General features: G+C 44.0%; 1 protein-coding gene across 9 annotated transcripts in view; it reads right to left on the bottom strand.

Moving 5' to 3' along the window:
- The window catches only part of Magi (membrane associated guanylate kinase, WW and PDZ domain containing protein magi), a 379,317-nt gene that overhangs the window by 149,516 nt on the left and 203,413 nt on the right, over nucleotides 1–26,388 (bottom strand). Inside the window, exon 1 of one of the 9 annotated variants that reach the window (XM_070093309.1) lies at nucleotides 16,894–18,188. The exons of the other annotated variants lie outside the window; for them this stretch is intronic. Coding sequence (XP_069949410.1) covers nucleotides 16,894–17,281 — 388 coding nt within the window. The 5' untranslated portion in view covers nucleotides 17,282–18,188. Of the gene's footprint in view, nucleotides 1–16,893; nucleotides 18,189–26,388 lie in introns of those variants that run through there. 9 annotated transcript variants of the gene reach the window in all.

Raw genomic sequence — 26,388 nt, 5'->3', positions numbered from 1 at the left:
TTCATGTTATCATAGTAAGTTATAGATCTACTCAGACTTTTAATTACATTTCTATAACAATCATTTTCATTATTTACTACTCTCCTAATGTTATTCCTAACGCTAGACACAGATATACCAAAGTTATATTCTACATTCACCTTCAGGGTACTTTTCTTGGCTAACATATCAACTATATCATGAAGGAGTAATCCAATATGTGTAATAAAGTTGGTAGAATTACCCTGTGGAGGCTGTGACAAGATCTACGTAGGTGAAACAGCAAGAAACCTCGACACCCGCCTCAATGAACACATATACGCATGTAGGAACGACAACTTAAACAACGCCTGTGTACAACACCGAAATTCCACCAGTCATCTTATGAAATTCAGAGACGCCCAATTAGTGATAAAAGAAACTAATTTCCGCACACGCAAGTGCCTTGAATCAGCACTGATCGCTGTTTCGAATACAATTAAACAAAACAACGGCAGCTTCACCATCTCCGAAGTCTTAGCAAGAATCCTCCTGAAAACAGTAAACCCTGCCATCACATAGTCTCTCCTGTTATACTACACAAAGCACAGAGAGTGAACACTGAAACAACCTGCCTCATTCCAGTTTATATTTGTCCAACCTATTTTCATGTTACCCAAGAAATAGCTTTTATATCCTTTTACTCATGTACGAATTATTTGCTCTACCATATTGTATTACTTTTGTCACTACCACTACTACTACTACTACTACTACCACTAGTGAACATCGAAATGGTACCTCACTAGTATTCACCTCACTCTGAGCCTTTATATACCCTCTGTGTCCATGTATTGTTTGTAATGGCTTGATAAAGCTCCTGGAGAGCGAAACGTTGCCACAATAAATGTCACATTAGTTGCACTTGTGTCCTTTTACTTTACAATCCAATATGTGATGGGATCCATAGCAACTGTACATTAATTCCCTTTTCAAGGATTTTTTGAGTATCTATACCTGGCTTCTCCAATGAGCATGTTGTTAGTCATTATGTGAGTCAAGAACCTTCAGTGATGACATAGAATCAGTAATAATGATGAAGTCAAGCTCAGTGTCATAAGTTAGCTTTAGCGTCATTAGGATTGCAAACAATTCAGTTTACAGTGTAGACGCAGCTAACACAAATTGTAGTATTTTTACAGTATAGTGCCCCATCCCTTCTATACACTGTATAATTCGTACACTTATGTGAACTAGTCACTCGCCACACACCCACTATCACACAACCATTTTTCAGGAAGAGCAGTGCAGAGGAGTGTGTGAAGGACACTTCAACCATGACTCACGGTATATATCTCCCCCCCCCCCCATCACCACAAACCTATCTGCTACACATACACACTCGCCGCTCATCCTCTTAGTATTACGTATTCTATTCCATTCTCTTTTCATTCTTATGAGTTAGCTTTTAACTTTTGGTTTTGTTTCTATCATTCTTCAACTTGTTCCTCTGTGTGGCGAAGCGTTTCCTCGATGGGGATACCCAAGAGTTGCACATGTGTCTAATTTATCATCAGGTAGATGTCGTTTTGATAAGGACCTGCCTCGTATGGGCCAGTAGGCCTTCTGCAGTGTTCCTACATTCTTAAGGAAATAAAATCATGAGAATATAGGAACACTGTAGTAGGCTTATTTTCCCACGGTGATGAGGTCTCTCACCCACCCGTGCAGCTGTCCAACTCATTTTCAAAGCTACCAAGAAGCTAGTTTCAATGACGCTACTGGAGGGTGTCTTCTCACCTTTGTTGTTACCTCTGTTACGAGGCATACTACTGTAGTCTTCCCAACCACACACTGCCATCACTTACTGCTGGAGAGATGCGGAGGAAGTTTAAAATAAACTCATTATAAAGTAGGGGGCGCCACAGGCATGACTTCTGTTCGTCTTTGACGGCGATAAGGTAGAAATATTCAAAAGGAAATCAGACCAGTTCCTGCAGGATATGCTGGCTATTTAAATAGGTTTGCAGGTTGCGGGTAACAGGAGTCTACCTGATCAGATCAACCAAGCTGTGATAGATATGTGGGGCGGCGGGCCACCAACAGCTACATCCTGGTTGACCAGGCAAACACCAGACGAGCCTGGCCCAGGGTCAGGCTCCGGGAGTAGAGAAACTCTTGAAACTCATCAAAGGTATAAAGGTAAGGCGGTCATCAGTGGTATGGTTTGCTTGCAATCGTGTCATTACGATTTCGTGAGTCAAATCACATATATCAATAAGCCTGAAGGTACCAAGACTTTTTAACGTCCTCCCCTTCATACATCAGGGCGCTTACCAACAGACCTCGCTGTTTGCTCTCAAGAAAGAACTGGGCAAGTTTCCCATGTCAGTGCCTGATCGGCCAGGTTGTGGTACTGATGTTGGACTTCGTGCAGCTAGTACCAACAGCCTGGTTGATGATGTCGTCCACGAAAGGCCTGCCCTGGGACCGGGTAAAGCTTTGACCTCGGAACACACTCCAAGTGGAAGAAATGCAACAGTTTAAATGCAATGAAAAAACTTCCCCGAGTGAAACGCACGACTACACATAGCGGGCACCTTCACTTCCATTTGTAGTCCAGACTAACAACGATGAGGTAGCAAGTAATCTACATGATGGATAAGACATGTGCACCAGTTTGGTATATACATTTACCCTTGATATACCTTTGATGAATTCCCAGATTTTTTCTACTCCCGGAGCCCGGCCTTGGGTCAGGCCCGTCTGTTGTTTGCTTAGTCAACTAGGCTGTTGCTGCTGAAGACCCACTGCCCTGCATATCCATCACAGGTAAGACACACATGCAACAGTTAGACAACTTTATTCCGAAACGTTTCGCCTACACAGTAGGCTTCTTCAGTCGAATACAGAAAGTAGGCAGGAACAGTAGAGATGTGAAGACGATGTAATCAGTCCATCACCCTTAAAGTCGTAGAATTTGAGGTTGTCAGTCCCTCGGCCTGGAGAAGTTCAGTTCCATAGTCAGGAACTATCTGAAGATCAAGCGACAGTGCGGAGACTTAAATACTGTCGGAAGGAGAGGTGCAGGGTAGTAGTAGTAGTAGTAGTAGTAGTAGTAGTAGTAGTTGTAGTAGTGAGAGGCCACTGAGAGGTCATGTCCCTCTCAGATCCAACACTTCTCACTTGAAAAACTTGTCCAAGGTGTTTTCTGTATCAAGATGCCACGTGTTGCAGTGTCTGACAAGATGAACATCAAAATGGTATACAATACCGACAGGTTGTTAGGTAAGACACATATGCAACAGTTAGACAACTTTATTCCGAAACGTTTCGCCTACACAGTAGGCTTCTTCAGTCGAATACAGAAAGTAGGCAGGAACAGTAGAGATGTGAAGACGATGTAATCAGTCCATCACCCTTAAAGTCGTAGAATTTGAGGTTGTCAGTCCCTCGGCCTGGAGAAGTTCAGTTCCATAGTCAGGAACTATCTGAAGATCAAGCGACAGTGCGGAGACTTAAATACTGTCGGAAGGAGAGGTGCAGGGTAGTAGTAGTAGTAGTAGTAGTAGTAGTAGTTGTAGTAGTGAGAGGCCACTGAGAGGTCATGTCCCTCTCAGATCCAACACTTCTCACTTGAAAAACTTGTCCAAGGTGTTTTCTGTATCAAGATGCCACGTGTTGCAGTGTCTGACAAGATGAACATCAAAATGGTATACAATACCGACAGGTTGTTAGGTAAGACACATATGCAACAGTTAGACAACTTTATTCCGAAACGTTTCGCCTACACAGTAGGCTTCTTCAGTCGAATACAGAAAGTAGGCAGGAACAGTAGAGATGTGAAGACGATGTAATCAGTCCATCACCCTTAAAGTCGTAGAATTTGAGGTTGTCAGTCCCTCGGCCTGGAGAAGTTCAGTTCCATAGTCAGGAACTATCTGAAGATCAAGCGACAGTGATACAGAAAACACCTTGGACAAGTTTTTCAAGTGAGAAGTGTTGGATCTGAGAGGGACATGACCTCTCAGTGGCCTCTCACTACTACAACTACTACTACTACTACTACTACTACTACTACCCTGCACCTCTCCTTCCGACAGTATTTAAGTCTCCGCACTGTCGCTTGATCTTCAGATAGTTCCTGACTATGGAACTGAACTTCTCCAGGCCGAGGGACTGACAACCTCAAATTCTACGACTTTAAGGGTGATGGACTGATTACATCGTCTTCACATCTCTACTGTTCCTGCCTACTTTCTGTATTCTACTGAAGAAGCCTACTGTGTAGGCGAAACGTTTCGGAATAAAGTTGTCTTAACTGTTGCATATGTGTCTTACCTAACAACCTGTCGGTATTGTATACCATTTTGATGTTCATCTTGTCAGACACTGCAACACGTGGCATCTTGATACAGAAAACACCTTGGACAAGTTTTTCAAGTGAGAAGTGTTGGATCTGAGAGGGACATGACCTCTCAGTGGCCTCTCACTACTACAACTACTACTACTACTACTACTACTACTACTACTACTACCCTGCACCTCTCCTTCCGACAGTATTTAAGTCTCCGCACTGTCGCTTGATCTTCAGATAGTTCCTGACTATGGAACTGAACTTCTCCAGGCCGAGGGACTGACAACCTCAAATTCTACGACTTTAAGGGTGATGGACTGATTACATCGTCTTCACATCTCTACTGTTCCTGCCTACTTTCTGTATTCGACTGAAGAAGCCTACTGTGTATGCGAAACGTTTCGGAATAAAGTTGTCTAACTGTTGCATATGTGTCTTACCTAACAACCTGTCGGTATTGTATACCATTTTGATGTTCATCTTGTCAGACACTGCAACACGTGGCATCTTGATACAGAAAACACCTTGGACAAGTTTTTCAAGTGAGAAGTGTTGGATCTGAGAGGGACATGACCTCTCAGTGGCCTCTCACTACTACAACTACTACTACTACTACTACTACTACTACTACTACTACCCTGCACCTCTCCTTCCGACAGTATTTAAGTCTCCGCACTGTCGCTTGATCTTCAGATAGTTCCTGACTATGGAACTGAACTTCTCCAGGCCGAGGGACTGACAACCTCAAATTCTACGACTTTAAGGGTGATGGACTGATTACATCGTCTTCACATCTCTACTGTTCCTGCCTACTTTCTGTATTCGACTGAAGAAGCCTACTGTGTAGGCGAAACGTTTCGGAATAAAGTTGTCTAACTGTTGCATATGTGTCTTACCTAACAACCTGTCGGTATTGTATACCATTTTGATGTTCATATCCATCACAGTCTGCTCGATCTGGCACCTGGTGAAGATACTTGTCCAGTTTCTTCTTGAAGACTTCTATGCTTGTCCCAGTAGTGTTTCTGATATCTTCTGGTAAAATGTTGAATAATTTGGGGCCACAAATGTTGATACAGTGTTCCCTTATTGTGCTAGCTGCACCTCTGCTTTTCACTGGGCTTATCTTTGTTGTTGAAACGTTCTGCCTACGCGGTAGACTTCTTCAGTCAATTACAGAGAATGGATTGTTGGCAGCAGAAGTGACAAGGTAGTAAAGATGATGTAATCAATACATCAACCGTGGAGAAATAGTCTGAGAGGGGGGGGGGGGAATCAGTCCTTCAGCCGGGAAGAGAGTTCAACTCCATGGTCAGGAACAAAATGAAGCTGAAGCATGAGAATGGAGTCTTAAATACTGTCGAAGGTGAGATGTGGAAGATCTTGAAGACGTTAAAGGAGACAAGTACCTCTGGAATCCAACCCTCTTCACTCATAACCACTAGTATGTGATAACGTTGGGGAAGACGTCCTCTGTACCCAGATACTGTTGTGTTGCTGTGTCTGAGGGAATTCTTGAAAATGGTATAAAATGCCGACAAGTTGATTAGCAAGACACATGTGCAACAGCTGGGTATCAAAGATATCAAAGTTTGTTCGATTCGTCAGGGACTGCGTCCTGACACGGGTCTTAATTCTAAGATGATCCGTCTAAGGATCTCGAAGAGATGTCGATCTAATTCAGCTGTTCTGTGGCTGCGATCCGGACCTTGCATATCCTAAGATAGCCAATCTTCGACATGTTAACTAAGAGTGTGTTAAGAGTAATTATCACCATCACAACCACAATCAAGGATCTCACCAACAAGAAAACTAAAAACTAAGGCTGTACCAAAGTACTGCCATCGGTATCGGTGGTATCGGTATCGGCAAAAAATCTGGTATCGTCCCATCCCTACTAAAAACTTTGCCGATATTAAAGTTGGGAAATACAAGCTAGCACGCGGAGGCTGCGATAATAACTCAGTGCACCACCAGCATTAAAGAACACAAACGTGCTTCCAGTATAGATAACCTCTCTAATGTTTGGTAAAAGGAGAAAGACATGCGCTAATAATGCTACATTTAATTGTGGCAACGTTTCGCTCTCCAGGGCCTTTGTCAAGCCGTTACAAACAATACCTTCCGTGTTCCTGTATTGATGGCAACGGCTTGACAAAGGTCCTGCAGAGCAAAACGTTGCCATAATAAAATGTCGCATTAGCTGCACTTGTGTCCTTTTACGTAACATATCGTCGATAATTCTGCCAGCATTACCTCTATTATCAGGGCGTCTTATACAGTATTATCTATGGTCATACAAATGTGTGGATAACTGGACATACTCAGATACGAAGATCATCTATAATGACCCAACGTGGGGCGCACGCCTCACACGGAGGCAATCTGAAAATTTTGTGGGCAATTTAAATGTTTTGTGGGCAATTTGAATGTTCTGGTGGGTAATTTCTTCAATCTATTAAACCGAGTATAGGTTACTGGCCGTCTTCTTATCACCAGTGTCGAGGTTGGGAGACTACTCTCTCCCGTCTTCGCATTGGCCATACTCGTCTTACTCATGGATATCTCATGGAGAGGCGTCCTGCTCCTCTCTGTGAGAATTGCCAAGCTCCATTATCAGTCAGCCACATTCTGTTGGACTGCCCACTTTATCAACGAGCACGCAGAATTTACCTCTGTCGTCGTCTTCGCTCCGCTACTCTCTCTTTACCTTCCCTTCTCGCTGATGGACCCACCTTTCATCCGGACTCTCTCATTGACTTTTTGACAACAACTGACTTACTTCACAAATTCTGATACCTTCAGCCCTTTCTACTTCAATCTCTTGCTACCCTCTATCCCCGTACTATCCCCTGCCCCGCTGTTTTCTGTAACCTGCTGATCATCCCTCCTCCCTTCTGCCATCCAATACCCTCGCTTCCTTCCCTACCCTGCAGCGCTGTATAGCCCTTGTGGCTTAGCGCTTCTTTTTGATTATAATAATAATGGTGGGTAATTTAAACGTTTTGGTAAGCAATTTGAAAATGCTACAATAAAACAGCATTTATACAAAAATATTTCTCATAAAGAAAATATATTTTAAAATTCCAATTACATATAGTTATATTTATTCGCAACATACATCCAGAATTACATTTTGAACATCAAAATGGTATACAATACCGACAGGTTGGTAGGTAAGACACATAGGCAACTGTTGCCTATGTGTCTTACCTACCAGAATTACATTTTATATTTTGCTAAAGCGAGTCTAATAATACTAGCTGGCAACTCTTTTGGGCAGCCATATTGTGTGTAGTCTATACGCGCGCGCGCGCGCGCACCTATAGCCTACAAACAGAATTTTGAAATTAAGACACATGTGCAACATCTGAGTATCTTATTGTAGACGTTTCGCCATCCAGTGGCTTTATGAATACAAATTCCAGGACATAACTTGAAGATAGATAGTAGAATCATGTACAGAAGATGAGGTAATCAGTCCCTCAACCTTGGAGTAGGTGCGAAGAGCACCGTAGTCCCTCAACCTACTCCAAGGTTGAGGGACTGATTACCTCATCTTCTGTACATAGTTCTACTATCTTCAAGTTATGTCCCGGAATTTGTATTGATAAAGCCACTGGATGGCGAAACGTCTACAATAAAGGTACCCAGATGTTGCACATGTGTCTTAATTTCATCTTGTCTGTATTGTATACCATTCTTGTACTAACAGAATTTTACATGAAGAAGTATCTGATTCAACACTCAAAATTTGTGTTTATATCGGAGGGGGGAGGGGGGTTAGGTGTCTAAGTGGGTCGTGACGCAAAAGAGGCTGGGAACCACTGAATTATTAATTATTTGTGACTAAGACCCGCTTCAGGAAACACTTGTCCTGTTTCCTGACGAACCTTACCTATTAGTATTCTACAGTGACGTGGCTGCGGCTGCTGCCTTGAACCGGCAGTCATCAGTTTGGACAATACAGACCAAAAAAGACACAATACCGTGACTGGATCAATACACAAATAACCTGCACATAGGAGAGAGAAGCTTACGACTACGTTTCGGTCCAAGTGGGACTGAAACGTCGTCGTACAACAGTTAGATATCTTTATTCCGAAACGTTTCGCCTACACAGTAGGCTTCTTCAGACGAGCACAGAAGCGGCAGCAGAGATGTGAAGAATTTGTAATCAGTCCATCACCCTTAAAACGTTTTGAAATAAAGATACCTAACTGTTGCACATGTGTCTTATTTAACTTGACGGTATTATATATAATTATCATATTTACAATATAAACGTACACAACACCGCGAGTTGAGTTGGGAATGGTATAAAATACCGAAACTGAAGCTTCCTATCGTTCCAGATCGTGGAGCTGAACTCTTCTCCAGGCTGAGGGACTCACCACCTCAAAAACTTTTTCTCCAAGGTTGATGGACTAATTACATCATCTTTATTTCATTACTACAGCTCCCTTTGTATCTGACTGAAGAAGCCTACTGTGTAGGCGAAACGCTTCAAGATTTTCAGCTAAGTTGTTCCTGTAGGGTAAAGGCATTTAACCAGCCCTTAGTCTCCCCCCGCTATAAATGTTTTTCTCCGGCTGTTTACCTAAGTTTCCCCTCACGCTGTATTTTACATCAGTGGTAGAGCAACCCGACAACTGCGTCAAAACACAATATGCGGTTTATGACATTTTTTTTACTGAAAAGACGTTTCGCCCACATATTTATTTCTCCCTAGTAGGCATTGATAGTCCCTTGTGAACGAAACAGCCTCTCAATAAAATGCTATAAACCACATATAGTCTTATTAACAGTTTTTTTTAGTGGACTGATAAAACTTCTGGTGAGCGAAACGTTTCTATGAAAACTTTCCAAACGTTGTACACTTGTCTAATTTATACATTTATGGGCATTACTATATACCTCGTGTGGTAGTGAAGTCACAGGTAACACTTGTACAATTGTTCTGGTAACATTGATTCTCTACCACCACGATGCTGTGAACACCAACTCCGAGGCTGAGGGGCTGATTACCTCATCTTTTGTATATAGTTCTACTGTCTTCTAATTATGTCCTAGAATCTGTATTGATAAAGCCACTGGATGGCGAAACGTCTACAATAAAGATATCCAGATGTTGCACATGTGTCTTAACTTTGATATTGTCGGTATTTATACCTTTCTCGCACAAGTTACGCCAAGATGATGCCTGCGAACAAGCAGACAACAATTAAGTCAGGTGGTAATAGTAGTGGTTACAGTAGTAGTAATAGTAGTAGTAGGGGGGGTATTAGAAAGAGCGCTAAACTGGTATGGGTCATGCAGTACGAGTTAGAATTGGAAATAAGCCAGAATTATATCACAGTATGTGTTATAATAGAAATTTATATTACGAAAATTACAAGGAAATCAAACAGTAACAAAGAATTGTTTACATCTGGTTGTGTGGATCACCACCGCCGCCGCCCCGGACAGTCCTAGACCAAATAAGGAAATATTACACATACAAGAACTATTAAGCAAAGCACAGGTAAGCAATGGTGGCAGGGCGAGCGAAGATGTACTACGCTTGTACCTCGTATATACAAGCTATACGCTCGCTCATTGACTACGGTGCACCGGCGTTAGCTCATCTCTTCCCGCAGAGCAGGCAAAGAGTGGAGGTCGTACAAAACCAGGCGATAAGAACTATGATAGGGGCCCCCATCTGGACCAACACAGTGTGTCTCAGATCTGGGGCCCGGCTTCCTTCCCTTGCTGACAGAGTAAGATACATAAACGCCTGCAAAGTAGCCACGGTTCTGCACCGGCAGCAAGGTACTCCACTGAGAAGACGGATATTGGCAACAATGATACAAGATCCAACTCTCTTCACGGACTACTACTGGATTCGTTCGTTTTGTGCTGCTGGGCAGAAGCTGCTGCCTATACAACTACTCCTTGAGAAGAATTGTGACCTTCCTGTTGCTGGGTATCATCCACCACCTCCCTGGCGCCCAGATCCGGCGAATGTTTACGTCACGCAACTACCTACCTCTAAGCGTCTCTGCAGTCAAGACACCCTCAGCAATCATGCTGAGACAAGCATGGCACTGGCAGAGGGACGCACATGTGCAGTGTATTTCAAAGATGGTTCTGTCGACCCTGACAGGAAGAGAGCAGCAGCTGGACTGTACCACAATGGTCACACACAAGGCTGGCGACTCCCTAACCACTGCACGATCCTTCAAGCTGAGCTGGTGGCGATTCAACAGGCACTGTCACATGCCCTACGACATCGACTCCGACCTGTCATACATGTTGACTCCACCTCTGCAATCAATGCCCTCTCCCATCCTCAACCACAGCACAATGTTCACCTCATCACATCGATCCTGAGCATAATGACAGCCTTAGAAGTTCAGGGTAACAGATCGACATTAAACTGGATCCCCAGCCATGCTGGCATCCGGGGAAATGAGGCGGCAGATGATGCAGCCAAGGCAGCCACATTATTATTATTATTATAATCAAGGGGGAAGCGCTAAACCCGGAGGATTATACAGCGCCTGGGGGGGGATGTGGAAGGCATTCAGGCTTAATTCGGGGAACTGGAGCACAGATCCAATTCCCTAAATCAAGAGCCCCTCACCAACATCAAGGAACCTTCCTTGAGGGGAAGGCAGCCACAGACTATCCCCATGTTGGGATTACTGTCCTCATCAGCCTACGGCAGACCAAACTGGTGGCTGCCAGAGCAATGAAACTTATGGGGGAGGTCTTCGGTGATACCCCATCTCAACAGTGGTACCGAGCAGCGACTCAGGGAGAACCCCCTCCATATGATAGACGCTGGTCCAGAGCGCAATGTACCGCCATCCATCGGCTTCGTCTGGGCTTTCCCACAACCATGATAATGGTAGACAAGGCTGAGGAGGAGATGTGCTAGTACTGCCAGCACGTTGTCCAGCGCCCCCTAACACACTATCTTCTGTAGTGCGAAGTTACTGAGACACTCCGCAGGCAGCTACCACTGATATCTCCTCCCGAAGAGGACCCAGAGATGACTGCGGCTACACTAGTGTACCATGGAGTCAATGAACCAGACAAGTTGTTGCCCGTGATAACATATCCTCCTCCTCGCTAGTGTCCACAGTTAGGAGTACATACAGTGTTGTCGCTTACGAGACGCACCAGATGAAGTGACCAGAAGAGTGCTTGAGCAGCATACGTTGCATCATTGTGCAACCCTTTCTCCTTCAGGAGCCAGAGACGGGTCATCGCAAGATTAAGACCCGTGCCAGGACTCCGGTCTTGGCGAACATTATACATACATACATACAGCATTGGTGGCACTTGCTGCGGTTCTTTATGGAAGGATGTAACGCAGAAGTTACTTATGTAAAGAAGAGTTGATCTAATTCTCTGCTTAAGGCTGGCGGGATTAACAGCCCATCGAGAGTCATTAAGGCTGCACCTAACTTTCACCACCAGACAAGAATATTTTAATTCTTAAAATAGGGATTAAACTCTTGATTATATATAAGCTGAGAGAAATACACCTTTCGGTCTATATATCCTGTGATAAATATTTGTATGGTACTGATTTTACTTACCACCTAAAGTCATCTATTGGGTATTAACTGCAATTATTTGTCTACAATTGCATCTTAACTTGTATTTGACAATGTTCAATATTTAATATTCAGTGCCTTGCTGCACTGAATCAATTGCATATAGTCACGCCTTGCTATCCTTCTCGCTTCCCTGAATGACTGTGAATACTTAAGTTTGATGGTCAGGTGGCGTGACTCTCCTGCTTCCCTGTAAGTGCACGCCAGTATGTTATACCACTGTTTTCCTCTGGTCAGGTATTCATACGTAACACATACATGAGTGACAGCGTTTAGGGAAGGTAGAATGGCATAAACCTTTAGTTAAGAGATCGCCATTTTCTGGGATGGTTGTATCTCCATATTCTGTCTATAAACATCCCAAGCATAATGTTTACACAATTGTATTTGGGGTTGGCTGAAATTTACGGACTGTCTTATGGGCAAACCTGACCTTTCTCTACGTTATATATATATACGTATTTCCTTTTTTTAGCCGTCTCTATTAGCACTGAAAAAAAACATCAGAGGTATAACGTCTCTTTCAATAAGTCTATGGTGTGTGTTTATGTTAGCTGCCTGGCCTATGCTACAACTCTGTTGACACGCTCTCATTGTCCTGTGAGAGTTCCTCACTGACGTTACAAATAATGATCAACACCGACAAGACAAGTGTTGTATGCAAGAAAGACATGCGGTAACTAGGTCATTTTATTAATAAAATGTCCTAATTACCGTAAATTGATCTTTCTTAGAGTTCCTCATTGTATGTTTTCGTGTTCCCTGTTTTCTGTGTCTAAGAGATGGGCTTTATTCAACTAATTTTCAGAGGATTACGAGGAGCTTGTTTTTATTAAGAGAACACATGTCGGCCAATATTTTAGTAGTCCATTCTGTTTGTTACATATCCAGTAAATAAACTGACACAAAATCGTAATATAATAGGATTGCAAACAAGATTGTTTTCAGGTTATTTTTTCCGTCTCTCTCGGTTTTCTGACTCTGGTGTTAGTTATCTAATGAATCGTTCAGTAGAAGTTTTGTCATTTGAGCAACTTGTAAGTTCTCCAGCAAGTATAAACACGAACAACGAAGGATAACCAAAGAATACAGTCAAGGATAAGTAGAAAGTGATTAGTTTCTTAAAAAAAAAGTCTGTGAAATTTGTCATCTTGCAGTAATTTCTGGTTGAGGAAGATCTTCCAACAGGGGTCAGGCCGGCTCTTGTACTTGTATCACTGTTATACGGGAAGTTATATCTGTGTATTGATCTCAAATATTTATAAATCTTAGAAGGTTCTGGCCAGTGACACATTACTGTAGTGGTATAAACTTGACAAAGTTTTATACAGCAAATATAGGAAAAATATATATGATATCTGCTTTATCCTCCAATACGCTGTAATATTTCATCAATATAAATGGAAAAGATCTTTGGATTCTTACATTGTTATATAATGCTTTCCAAATTCCTTTGTCGTTTTCAGCAATATTTTTTTATGAGTTATATTTATTCTTGTTTACCCAGTTGAAAGCTTCCCATAAAGGCAGAGTGACTCGAGAGACATTCACCATCACTAGCTCCGTACTGCCTTCAGACGAGTACTGCCATGAGGGAACACTGGTGGTTCACCCATCCACAACATCCTCAGACTTACTAGGTGCATCCACCGTACTTCCCACCCCCAAACTCAAGTTCCATTAACCGTCTTTTTCTGAATCCCTTGATAGATATTACCATGTCCACACTCAAACACCATGTCCAATCCCAAACACTCAACGCTTGGCGTCTCCAACACTTCCTTCCATCCTACCTTAGGCGAAGCCAACATTTCTACCCTTCCTCAGACGTCACTGTGCTAAACGCCAAATAGAATGAAAGTAACAAGTGAAGTACCTGGGTATAATAATGTCAGCTGAACATAGTAATATAAATGTCGAAAAAGTCAGAAAAAAATACCAGTAGAAAGACTAACTCAAATCACTTATGCTCTCTCGCTTGGAGTTCAGTGTTGACGGTTCCGTTCAAGGTAAGAGAGCACAGTTGAACCAGACAGATCCAGTGATCATTCAGTGCCTGCATAGAGACAATAAACTATTTTAAATATGTCCAAGTACTGAATATGTACTCTGTGATGTAGTTCAGCTGGGCTTGTGAGGTCTCTGGGGAGACCTAATTTAACCAATTATATGGTCACACCTTGCCTTGGCAGACGTCTGTAGCCACGCCCACGTCTGAGGTCTTTTGTTCTTGACGGCGTCAGACCTAGGCGTCAGGTCGTACACGTGGTTGTGGAGGGTGCTTGGACCACCATAAAAGCCCAAGGAAGAGCATGATCAGGAGATTCGAGCGGAGCTGCTGCTGGGGTGCAGGGCTCGGGAGAAGGCTGCTGAAGTCTCTGGATGAGACTGTTGGAGGCATTGGGCAGAGTACTGGCTTGGCGCAGTACTCGTGCTGTGTAGGTCTTGGGACCTGTGGCTTAGTTCCTGTGATGAACTGCCCTCTGAACTATATTGTAAGTTACATTCATTTTAGTCAAGTTGATTGTGTTCCCTGTCTCACTGCTTATGTGTACCACCCCATTTATCTAAACCACAATAATGTTCTGTTCCCAAATATATTATTGTACAAAGACTTAATAATAAACTGTGTTTGAGTAGAATAGTAATATTCACTGTCCCCGTTATTTACTCATTTCTCCATTTATTTATGTTTAGTTAAAGTAGTGAGAGGGTGAGTAGTGTGGAGTGTAGTGTAGAGTAATGAGAGGTGAAGATGTAGTCACCAGTGACCTCACATTACCTACCAACCTCCACACTCGTCTCTCCTACTGCCTCGCCTGTCCCCTACCTACTGACTCCCCCCGCTTACCCCCATATTCCCCTAATCATTACCCCCCTACATGACAACTCTGGAGTGGAGGAATAACAGAGATACAAATCTGTACACTTCCATACCACACTAGAATCAGAGACATGGGGGAAAAATGTAAAATAAACTTAGTGAAAAGCAGGGGCGCCGTGGGCATCCCTGCTTTTCACTATATCAACTCCGTGATTTCAGACTTTTCAACGTCTTATCGGAAGATATATACCTATGGTGAATTTCGAGTTTTTCTCGTTTGATGCTTGCCTGGTCAACCAGGCTATTACTGCTGGCGACCCGCTGGCCCACATATCCATCACAGTCTAATTGATCTGGCACCTGGTGAAGATATTTGTCAAAGAAGAAACTGGATATACACCTAATCAAAATACCAGATCAACCAGGTTGTAATGAATATGTAGGCCAGCGGGACATCAGCAGCAACAGCCTGACTGACCAGGCAAGCACCAAACAAGCCTGGCCCAGGACCTGGCTGTGGAAATATAAAAATTACGAAACTCTTCAACGGTATACAATACCCTGACTGAAAAGGTATACACACGTAACAAGGTATACAAACATGACAGGGTATAGCCATGACAAGTTATTTCTTAATACGTATACACATGACAAAGTATACCTTTAAGAATGTAAACCAAGGCAAAGGTAAACTTCCTACAATAAAATCTTATGTTCTTCCATTTCTCAACACTGTCCTATACGTTTGTATACGTTTGGGTCCGTCAACTGTATCATTATCATGACGTGGTGGTAATACTGGCACTACAAGCTGAAAAAAACGTCCATTTACACACCACGTCTAGCCCCAAGTACAGCGAAACGTAGTAAATACAGACGTGATCTGTACATTGCCTTTATAGTATGTGAGCAAGTCTGTTATGACCCCTCTGACAGATCGTTCAGGTATATTAGGAACAGTAGTGGTCCTAGTACTGATCCTTGAGGAACCCCACTCGTTACTATCTCCCATTCTGACCTCTCATTCTTTACTGTTACTCTGCTGTGTGTGGTGGTAGTAGTAGTAGTAGTAACTGCACAAGCGGCGCGCGTGCGCACGCACACACACACACACACACACACACACACACACACACACACACACACACACATTAACAACACCACACTGCACCAAATACACACGAACACAAAAAAAGCCCACACCCAGGCCAAGTGTCTGTCAACAAGTGCCTTTGACAACCTGTGTGTCAGTTAGTTACCATTTTGTCCTAGGCACATGTCGATTAGACACTAGGCCTGTTGTGTGTGTAGGTGTGTGTGTGTGTGTTAGTTAGTTAGTTAGTGTGTGTGTGTGTGTGTGTGTGTGAGAGAGAGAGAGAGAGAGAGAGAGAGAGAGAGAGAGAGAGAGAGAGAGAGAGAGAGAGAGAGAGAGAGAGAGAGAGAGAGAGAGAGAGAGAGAGAGAGCACTGATTAATATTTGCCGGATGTCGAGACCTAGCTCCTAGTCCGGCCTCCTAGACTATATATTCCTAGTTCTGCCTCCTAGATTCCATATATTCCTAGTCCTGCCTCCTAGACTACATACATTGGTTTATTGAGCATTTGTTTTGCACTCAAAGGTAGACCCGTGTCACCCAGTTTCAGGCCCTCAAGTGATATGTAGTGGTAGATATAAGAAGAGCTAGTTTGACTCTGGCTATAGGCAGAACCCATTCTCCTTCTTAGCCAGAGACGGATCATTGCAAGATTAAGACCCGTGTGAACATTATACATACATCAGTGGCTATAGTGGCAGGTGTGTGGAGCTCACTACCCAAGACCCGAAGCTTACCCTGCCACCACTGTCACATACCTGTGACCGCTTTCAAGGGTTTTTATTTTTTTTTACCCTCGCAGACAGGCCTTCCGCCAGTCTTGTTGACAATGAGAATACTTCCCAAATGACCTCAATGAAACTAAGTCACACTCGCACATTTTGAGGTTTACCCAGTTTATATCTAAATAACTGACAACTAATGTATCCCTGTAACAATTATGTTTATTGTAACTATTGTAAAATGTACAATGGTCTGAAAACCTATATGTAGTGAAGGTTATCTTGCATTGTTACGAGACTCTATGACGTAACATTAAAATTTTAACATTACCTGCGCCGCGTTTCCGTGAATTGTTTTGTCTTGGGCGAGTCTTGCTTCTCGTGTCCTCGGTAGTTTGGTGACCAACACTAGAGGTGCGAGCAACACCCAAGAGGATAAACCTGTTGTAGAGAGCAGGGACGGTGCGGCCCTTTCCATGTAGCAGCCAGGGAAGTCCAGGATTAGGGGTGCTCCTGACCAGAGCGCGATTGTTTCCATAGAGCTGAGAGGGAGTGAGAGGCAGAGCAGCACAGAGCTTCGAGCTTGCCACGGACGGGTCCACATTAGCTGTGGTTCTGTGTCCTTCGTGGTTCTGTTCAGCCCTTCTAGTTCTCGAGAAAGAGGTAGACTCCTCTACTGCGACAGCTGGAGGTGTGGCCGAGGTGGTTAGTGTTGTCATGACACGCCTGGCACCATCATCCAGGTGTGTCACACCCGTTCGCACTACTCCGCGACACACACCGCTGGTGTCGTGCACCTGAACGCTGTTCGGCTGTGTGATTCTGGCACTGCTGTGGACCTCAAAGTTGTTTAGCTGTGTGGCACTGCTGTGGACCTCAACGTACTCTCCCTGTGTGCTTCTGGCATTGCTACGGACTTGGAGGCTGCTTAGCTGTGTAACTCGGGCACTGCTGCTACCCTCCTTAAGACTCCTTAATGGCACCCTGCTCTGGTATGGCCCTGAAGGCACGACAGAAATGGCTTGTGGTCGTATGGTACGAATGGTCCGAGATGTTGAAACTGGCTGGTTATATGATGCTGACCACTGAGTGACAGGGGTACGTGTTGAGATGGTAAGCAAGGATGGCAGACTAGTGGGAAGTGGCGGTGGGTTGGTGGGAAGTGGCAGTGGGTTGGTGGGAAGTGGCGGTGGGTTGGTGGAAAGTGGCGGTGGGTTGGTGGAAAGTGGCGGTGGGTTGGTGGAAAGTGGCGGTGGGTTGGTGGAAAGTGGCGGTGGGTTGGTGGAAAGTGGCGGTGGACTGGTGGGAAGTGGCGGTGGACTGGTGGGAAGTGGCGGTGGACTGGTGGGAAGTGGCGGTGGACTGGTAGGAAGTGGCGGTGGACTGGTAGGAAGTGGCGGTGGACTGGTAGGAAGTGACGGTAGGTTGGTGGGAAGTGGCGGAGGACTGGTGGAGAGGAGTGGTGGACTACTGGAAATAGGTGGTGGGCTACTGGGAAGGGGAGGTGGACTGCTGGAAAGCGATGGTGAACTGTTACAAAAGGGCGGTGGACTTCTGGAAATATACGGTGGGGTGTTGGTAATGGTCGAAGAAAACGAGGACTCCACCAGCTGGTTGCGCTTTCTATTAGGGAGATTAATCTCTCTTGGCAGAAACTCAGCAGAACACGAGGCTCCCGTCTCAACATTCTTATTGAATGACCACTTACAGTTCTTGTTAGGGCGGGCATATAGAGGTTCAGTTGTGGCAGCTACCTGCTCCTGGGAAGAGTGCTGCTGGGGCTTGGAGGTGTGTGTGGCCACCTGGTTTGTGGTGGAGGAGGTGGTGGAACCTCCGCTCTCCTGTGTCATGCTCTCCACACCACTGGAGGAAGTGTCGCCTGTAGCGTCAATGGCACGAGTCCTGGCAGCAATACAGTCGTCGATACATCGCTCGTTGTAGCCCAAGATGGGCGCTGACACCCAGCTCATGTCCCGGTAGTCAACGTAGTTGTTGCCAGGGGTAGGGGGAGCCTTGCTGTACTTTGGTTTGGTCGTCTTGAGAGCAGTGTGGAAGATGTGTGTATCAAGGTGGTGGGTGGCGGTGAGGGAAGGCAGTACCAGGTGGTGGGGAGCGGTGTGAGTGGGCAGTATCAGGTCTTGGCCCACGCTCTGCCCGCCCTGGAAGACAAACTCATCTTCGTCATGAAGGGAGTCCAGGGCGTCGCTGGATGACGAGCATCTAATTGCGGGCCGTAGTTTCATTCTGACCTTGGCACTGGCTATCCTACAAAGTGCCGCACATGCCCGTGCCCGCCGCCGTCTACCATCTCTCCGTGAACGCCACGCCCGCACTAGCCCTGCCCCAGACACAGACATCACGTGAATTGTAGATTGTTAGGCTGCGTCAGTGAGGCGGGAGCCGGGAGAAGGGCAGTGTGACGAACACGCTACAAGGGAGACCACATGAGCACCACAGTACCAAGCACCGACACACACACACACACACACAAAAAAAAAAAACTGAGACACCATGGTCCACCAGCAAGTGGCCGCCCCGGGGCCTTCAAGTGTCAAACAAGTGTTTTGCACTCTGGCAGGATTGTTGTTTTTACGTTTCAACCTCATGGACATGCAAGATGGCAAGTAAGTCTTGCATGTCTTGCAAGGTTTTAGTTGAGTTCACTGCAGATTTATATTTTCTTTCATGTGTGTTTAATAGTCCTCTTTCCTGAAATTTTAGTTTCCAATTAAAAAAATATATCTAATCAGAGACTGAGGCTCGAGCAATACCAGAAACCGTGAAGAGATGACAGTAGTGGTTAAGCACTCACTACATGGTGTACAGCAGTGGTCAAGCACTCACTACATGGTGTACAGCAGTGGTTAAGCACTCACTACATGGTGTACAGCAGTGGTCAAGCACTCACTACATGGTGTACAGCAGTGGTTAAGCACTCACTACATGGTGTACTGCAGTGGTCAAGCACTCACTACATGGTGTACAGCAGTGGTCAAGCACTCACTACATGGTGCTCAACAGTGGAGTAATCACTGAAGTATAGGAGCCTTCAACGGCACAGTAGGGCGTCGCAGGCGGGTGTAGAACTGTCATCAGTGTAACAGTCATTGTTGCAGTCTCCTCACCACCACCACCAGCGCCAAGAAACACACACAACACATCTAGGTGCACCACACCTGACCTTGCGTCATCCAATCATCACTAGCTAGGGTCAGGTCTCACACGGGGCTAGGTAAGGTGGCTAGACAAGCAGGACGACAGTGATGGTGCACCTCCTACCACGACGATCACACAGACAGTGACTGCCACCACAAACACGCCTTCCCTCCCCCACGCCTCCACCACATCCTCCCTCCCTCCATCACGCCCCCACCGCCAAGGAAAGTTGCAGGAAATGCGGAAACAGATCTCCCTGGAGCGTAGTGACGTCCACTGCAAGGTCCACAAGCTCACAGGAGAGGAATACAAAGACGCCCTTACGGCTACAGCAATAAAGACGTACACACCAAGGTTTCCACTCTACTCCACAGCACGTGTGATAATTCACCCGAATATTTTCGTGAAAGTGGCAGAGTGTACATTTAAAAAAAGCCAAGTGTCTCTATACTTGGTGTGCATAATGAGTGAAAATTTAGCTGAGGAGGAGGAGGGAAATAATGACAAGAGTGACACAGATTGCGGGTCTTCCTGCGGAAGGCATTACGCAGCCTTCCAGTGGATTGGGCGTAAACGAGACTTTGTGGGCGGTATATGGGCGGTAGGTGCAGGGAAGAGGCAGGTACACAGTGGTTTTTATCAAGGGGTTGACACTAGGAAGAAGGGGGGGCACCGCCCCTCTTCCCCCAGGAGTAGGTAGTGTAGGTAAATGGTTCAGAGAACCGACAAGTTGATAAATTAGACACATGCAACACTTGGGTATCTTTACTGAGGAAACGTTTCGCCACACAGTGACTTCATCAGTCCAATACAAAGGAGAATGGAGTTTGAGGTAATCAGTCCCTCAGCCTGGAGTCAATGTAATCAGTCCATCAATCGTTCCACCATTCTTAACTATTCTCCTTTATATTGGACTGATGAAGCCACTGTATGGCAAAATGTTTCCTCAATAAAGATACCCAAGTGTTGCACAGGTGTGTAGTTAGTAACGGGGCGAGGGAGAGAAGCAGTGTGCGAGGCGCAGGTTCTCTCCCTGAGACTCCGTGATTCACACACAGGATGTCTACCTTATCTAATACCTTAATTACTACCATTATTGAGATGGCGAGCTTCAACCTCGCAGCAACACAATGTTTTGATGCTGAGTGTGCCAACGCCAACGTGTGTGGCAGCACAGGGATGCCTCTGTGGCATCTGTCCTGACAAGCTCAAACAGATGATGAGTTAGACACACTTGCAATACCTGAGTTCTTTATTTTGAAGACGTTTCGCCAACCAGAGGCTTCATCAATTCGATATAGAGGTTATTAAATGGAGACAGTAAATAAGCTCAGTACTGAAATGATAAAGGCACTGGTTGGCGAAACGTTTTCAAAGTTACCCATGTGTTGAATGTCTCATTCATCAACTTGTCGGTATGTTATGCCATGTTAATGTTATCACACAAACATGTATGGAAATGGTTTCCTCTTGAAAACATCAATATTTCTGGTATTCGCTGGTAGCACGTTGAAGAGTCTTGGACCACGAATGTTGACACAATATTCTCTTATTGTGCCCATGGCGTCCCTGCTCCTAGCAAGTACTAAATATAACCAAGCCTGAGGCCTGAGGTCAGACTACATTGATAACTCGGGCTGTTGATGCATACAAATTACATTTACCAACAGCTACAACATTAGGTAACGAGGCAATGTTTCTTTGCACCAATAAAATGGCTACAAACAGTGAATAGGGGAGGAGTGGAAGGGAAAGTGAAGGAGTAGAAGAGGGAGAGAAGAAGTTGATGGGGATATGTAAGGAGTAGAAGGAAAAGAGAAGGGGGTAAAAGGGAAGGTGTGAATGGGAGGGGGGGGAAGGGAGACTCCTTAATTAACGTGACATTTCCCTCCCACCAGCCTTAAATCCCTCCTAATAAGAGTTTCCTCACCCCTACCAGCCTTCCCATCCAACAGCATCCATAACTTGCTACTTTTACGCAACACCCGCGTATACAATTTTAGCCCAACGGAGATACACGAGTGTCGGGTGTAAGCGCTGCTACCAGCTACTGCTACCGCGGATCATTGCCTGCACTCTAAACCAAGTCTCCTGTTTTGTGTCCTGGGTAATCAGCCCATTGCAAAAATTGCTAGCTGGCTGATCAAGGATATGTAGAAGTAATTCTCAAGTTCCTTCTTGAAGTCTGTTGGTAATTTCCCTTTATATATATATATATATATATATATATATATATATATATATATATATATATATATATATATATATATGAAGGGAGAGTGTTGAAAAGTCTTTTTCTCTTTACATTTATGAAGGTATACATTACTTGTTACACCCCTGATCTTTATTGGAGGTATTTTGCACCGTCTGTCAAGGCTTCCATTCTCGTTCTGAGTAAATTTAGTGTTCAGATTTATAACCAGTTCGTCCAGCATTTTTCAGGTGTAAACATAATGCATCTTTCTCACCTCCGCTACGGGAGAACTAGAAACAAGTTTACGAGTTCCCAATAAGGAGCAATAATAAACATCTTAGAATCTTAAGTTTCAACAAACTATCTCTGATGGGCGAGTCTGTGGTGGTAATACTCAACTAAGACTCGCCAGCAGACACAACCTGACTGATCATATCATCACCCACAAGGCCACAATATTACAATCCCAAGATGTAATAACTGGTATTTTTGCATTAAAAACTTAATTAACAACCTTGTGCACTTCATGAAATACAACGTAACACTGTTGACAAATGATACACTAGAGATTACAATGTTGTGAACGTACATAATCTTGTAAAAGTGGTCACAGTGGTGCCTTTGCTAACCTTCCTATGGTGTATAAATATACCTAGTTGGATGAATCTTATTGTAGCTAGCTGGTCCAGTGGCTAACGTGTCGATCTAGAAATTTACGACTTTCTAACCGGGGGTTCAAGCCCCACCCGTGGTAAGGTTTGTTTGCAATCGTGTCATTACAATTTCGTGAGCCAGCACATACATGTTCACACCAGTTACTCTCAGTGTGTGTCAAACAATGTTGACGATCCTTTCCCTAACATCACACAATTTTTAATGCACAACAACATTCCCATTAACTTGAATAATAGAAAAATACCGTCATTGGTTACCTGGAAAGTCCAAGTGGGATTAGTCCCCAATCTGTGTATAGACATGGGACCAATGAAAAAGCATGGCCAACTTGTCTGCTGCTTGCTCTGTCAACCAGATTGTTGCTGCTAGAGGCCTGCTGGCATACATATTCGTCACAGTCTGGTTGATCTGGCACATGATGAAAATACTTATCCACTTTCCTCTTAAACACTCCTATACTTGTCCCGTTTCTCTGGATTTATTTTGCACTTTCTCCCATATCTCTCGCTCCAGTATTTTATGACAGTTTACAGATTTGGGTCCGAGCCCTCAAGTACTTTTCAGGAATACATCATGTATGTTTCTCCTCCGCTCCAGTGAGTACATATTCAAGACTTTAAGGCGTTACCAGTAATTTAAATGCTTTACTGGCTCTATGTGGGTAGTAAATGATCTCTGTATTTGTTGCAGCTATGATATCTCTCCTGCCCTGAACGGGGCCGTCAACACTGAACAATATTATAAACGAAAGAGCACAATAGATTTGAAAAGTGTCCCCACTAGCACTATTTCCCTTGAAAGAAAGAAAAGTCCCACGAGATAATTACCCCCAAGTCTTGCACGTGTTCTTTCGTTCTATATTATGATCCTTTGGAGTTTTGTATACAATGTCCCATTTGAGTTCTTCATTCATTCCTGATCTAAGGAGCTGGAGCTTATCACCATGAGTATACTAAGATAACATAAGGATAAGGGAATTAATTCCTTTCAACAGTCTCCATCATACAGAAACGGGATTACCAACAGACGTCTGGTGTCATCAAGAGGGTACTCAATAGAGTCTTGTGTTAGCTATTAGTTACTCTTAACTCACTACACATCCACTTAAATTCGACTAAAACCTGGGCTTCAGGTTCAGCAGATATCTTGTTCACTCAGCAGTTAACCTCTCGGTTACTGAACTTGCTGGTCGACGTATTGGTCATTCAATTTTGGAGCCTATATACTGAACTGACGAGTTGACCTCTTCCTCACTAACCTCACGAGTCGACCTCTCCCTCACTAACCTCACGAATCGACCTCTCCTTCACGTACCTCACGAGTCGACCTCTCCCTAACTTACCTCACGAATCGACTCCTCCCTCGGTAACCTCACGAGTCGACCTCTCCCTCACGTACCTCACGAGTCGACCTCTCCCTCCCTAACCTCACGAATCGACTCCTCCCTCGGTAACCTCACGAGTCGACCTCTCCCTCCCTAACCTCACGAGTCGACCTCTCCCTCACGTACCTCACGAGTCGACCTCTCCTTCCCTAACCTCACGAGTCGACCTCTCCCTCACGTATCTCACGAGTCGGTCTCTCCCTCACGAGTCAGATACACCTCTGATATACCTTTCAAGAGTTTCGAGAGTTTCTCTACTCTCTGAGCCCGACCATGGGCCAGGCTCGTCTGGTGCTTGCCTGGTCAACCAGGCTATTGCTGCTGGAGGCCCGCTGCCCCACATATCCATCACAGCCTGGTTGATCTGGCACCTGGTGAAAATACTTGTCCAGTTTCCTCTTGAAGGCTTCTACACTTGTTCCAGCCGTGTTTCTGATATCTTCTCGTAAGATGTGTTCAGTCCATCAATCAAGATTGATGGACTGAACACATCGACTCAAGGTTGAGGGACTGATTACCTCATTCTCCTTCTGTTCATGTTTCTCCTACGTATGGACTGATGAAGCCACTGTGTGGCGAAACGTTTCCTCAAATAAAGATACCCAAGAGTTGCACATGTGTCTAATTTATCAACATGTCGGTTCTCTGAACCATTCATCTACAAACTTCTCGTAAGATGTTGAATAGTCTGGGACCCCGGATGTTGATACATTGTTCCCTTATTGTCCCCACCGCACCCCTGCTCCTCACTGGGTTTATTTTACACTTCCTCCCATATCTCTCACTCCAATAAGTTGTTATAGTAGTGTGCAGATTTGGGATCAGGCCCTCGAGTACTTTACAGGTATATATTATTATGTATCTCTCTCTCCTCCGCTCCAATGAGTACATGTTCAAGACTTGAAGGCGTTCCCAGTAATTTAGGTGCTTTACTGGCTCAGTGTGAGCCGTTAACGATCTTTGTGTTTGTTCCAGCTCTGATATTTCTCCTGCTTTGAACGGGGCCGTCAGCACTGAGCAATATTCTAAGTGAGGGAGCACTAGCGATTTGAAGAGTGTCACCATCGGCATTATTTCCCTTATTTTAAAAGTTCTCAATACTCACCCCGTCATCGTCTTTGCTGTCGTGATCTTTGTCTTGTTATGGTCTTTAAAAGAAAGGTCAGCTGACATAATTATTCCCAGATCTTTTACGTGTTCCTTTCGTTCTGTTTGATGATTCTCTTGAGTTTTGTATACAGTGTTTCTTTTGAGTTCTTCATTCTTTCGATACCTAAGCAGCTGGAACTTATCACCATTGAACGTCATATTGCTCTCGACTGCCCACTGGAAGACCATGGTTATGTGCAAAATATTCTATTAACAAATATCGCTGATAATTTGACGAGAACAGAACGAACGACTGATACTTTAATAAAAACAGAACGAACCACTCATATTTTGATAAAAACAGAACGAATCACTGATACTTTGATAAAAACAAAGACGAACCACTGATACTTTGATAAAAACAGAACGAACCACTCATATTTTGATAAAAACAGAACGAACCACTTATATTTTGATAAAAACAGAACGAACCACTCATATTTTGATAAAAACAGAACGAACCACTGATACTTTGATAAAAACAGAACGAACCACTTATATTTTGATAAAAACAGAACAAACCACTTATATTTTGATAAAAACAGAACGAACCAGTGATACTTTGATAAAAACAGAACGAACCACTCATATTTTGATAAAAACAGAACGAACCACTCATATTTTGATAAAAACAGAACTACTCATATTTTGATAACAGAACGAACCACTCATATTTTGATAAAAACAGAACAAACCACTTATATTTTGATAAAAACAGAACGAACCAGTGATACTTTGATAAAAACAGAACGAACCACTCATATTTTGATAAAAACAGAACGAACCACTCATATTTTGATAAAAACAGAACAAACTACTCATATTTTGATAACAGAACGAACCACTCATATTTTGATAAAAACAGAACGAACCACTCATATTTTGATAAAAACAGAACGAACCACTCATATTTTGATAAAAACAGAACGAACCACTCATATTTTGATAAAAACAGAACAAACTACTCATATTTTGATAAAAACAGAACGAACCACTCATATTTTGATAACAGAACGAACCACTCATATTTTGATAACAGAACGAACCACTCATATTTTGATAAAAACAGAACGAACCACTGATACTTTGATAAAAACACAACAAGTCATTGATACTTAGATCTAAAGAAAAACCGATGATGCTTTGACAAAAAAAAATAACGATAAAAGTAAATAAGTTTGGGTTGAATGGTTGACGCACTAGGGATGCTTGCTCGCCTTGACTGATACCTGAGGCGGTAGCACCAACACCTAGCAGCTGCACGCACA

This window comes from Cherax quadricarinatus, chromosome 42, assembly GCF_038502225.1.
Source record: "Cherax quadricarinatus isolate ZL_2023a chromosome 42, ASM3850222v1, whole genome shotgun sequence".
NCBI lineage: Eukaryota > Metazoa > Arthropoda > Malacostraca > Decapoda > Parastacidae > Cherax > Cherax quadricarinatus.
The sequence above is the reverse complement of the archived record's forward strand: the minus strand, read 5'-3'. Positions and strand labels throughout refer to the sequence as shown.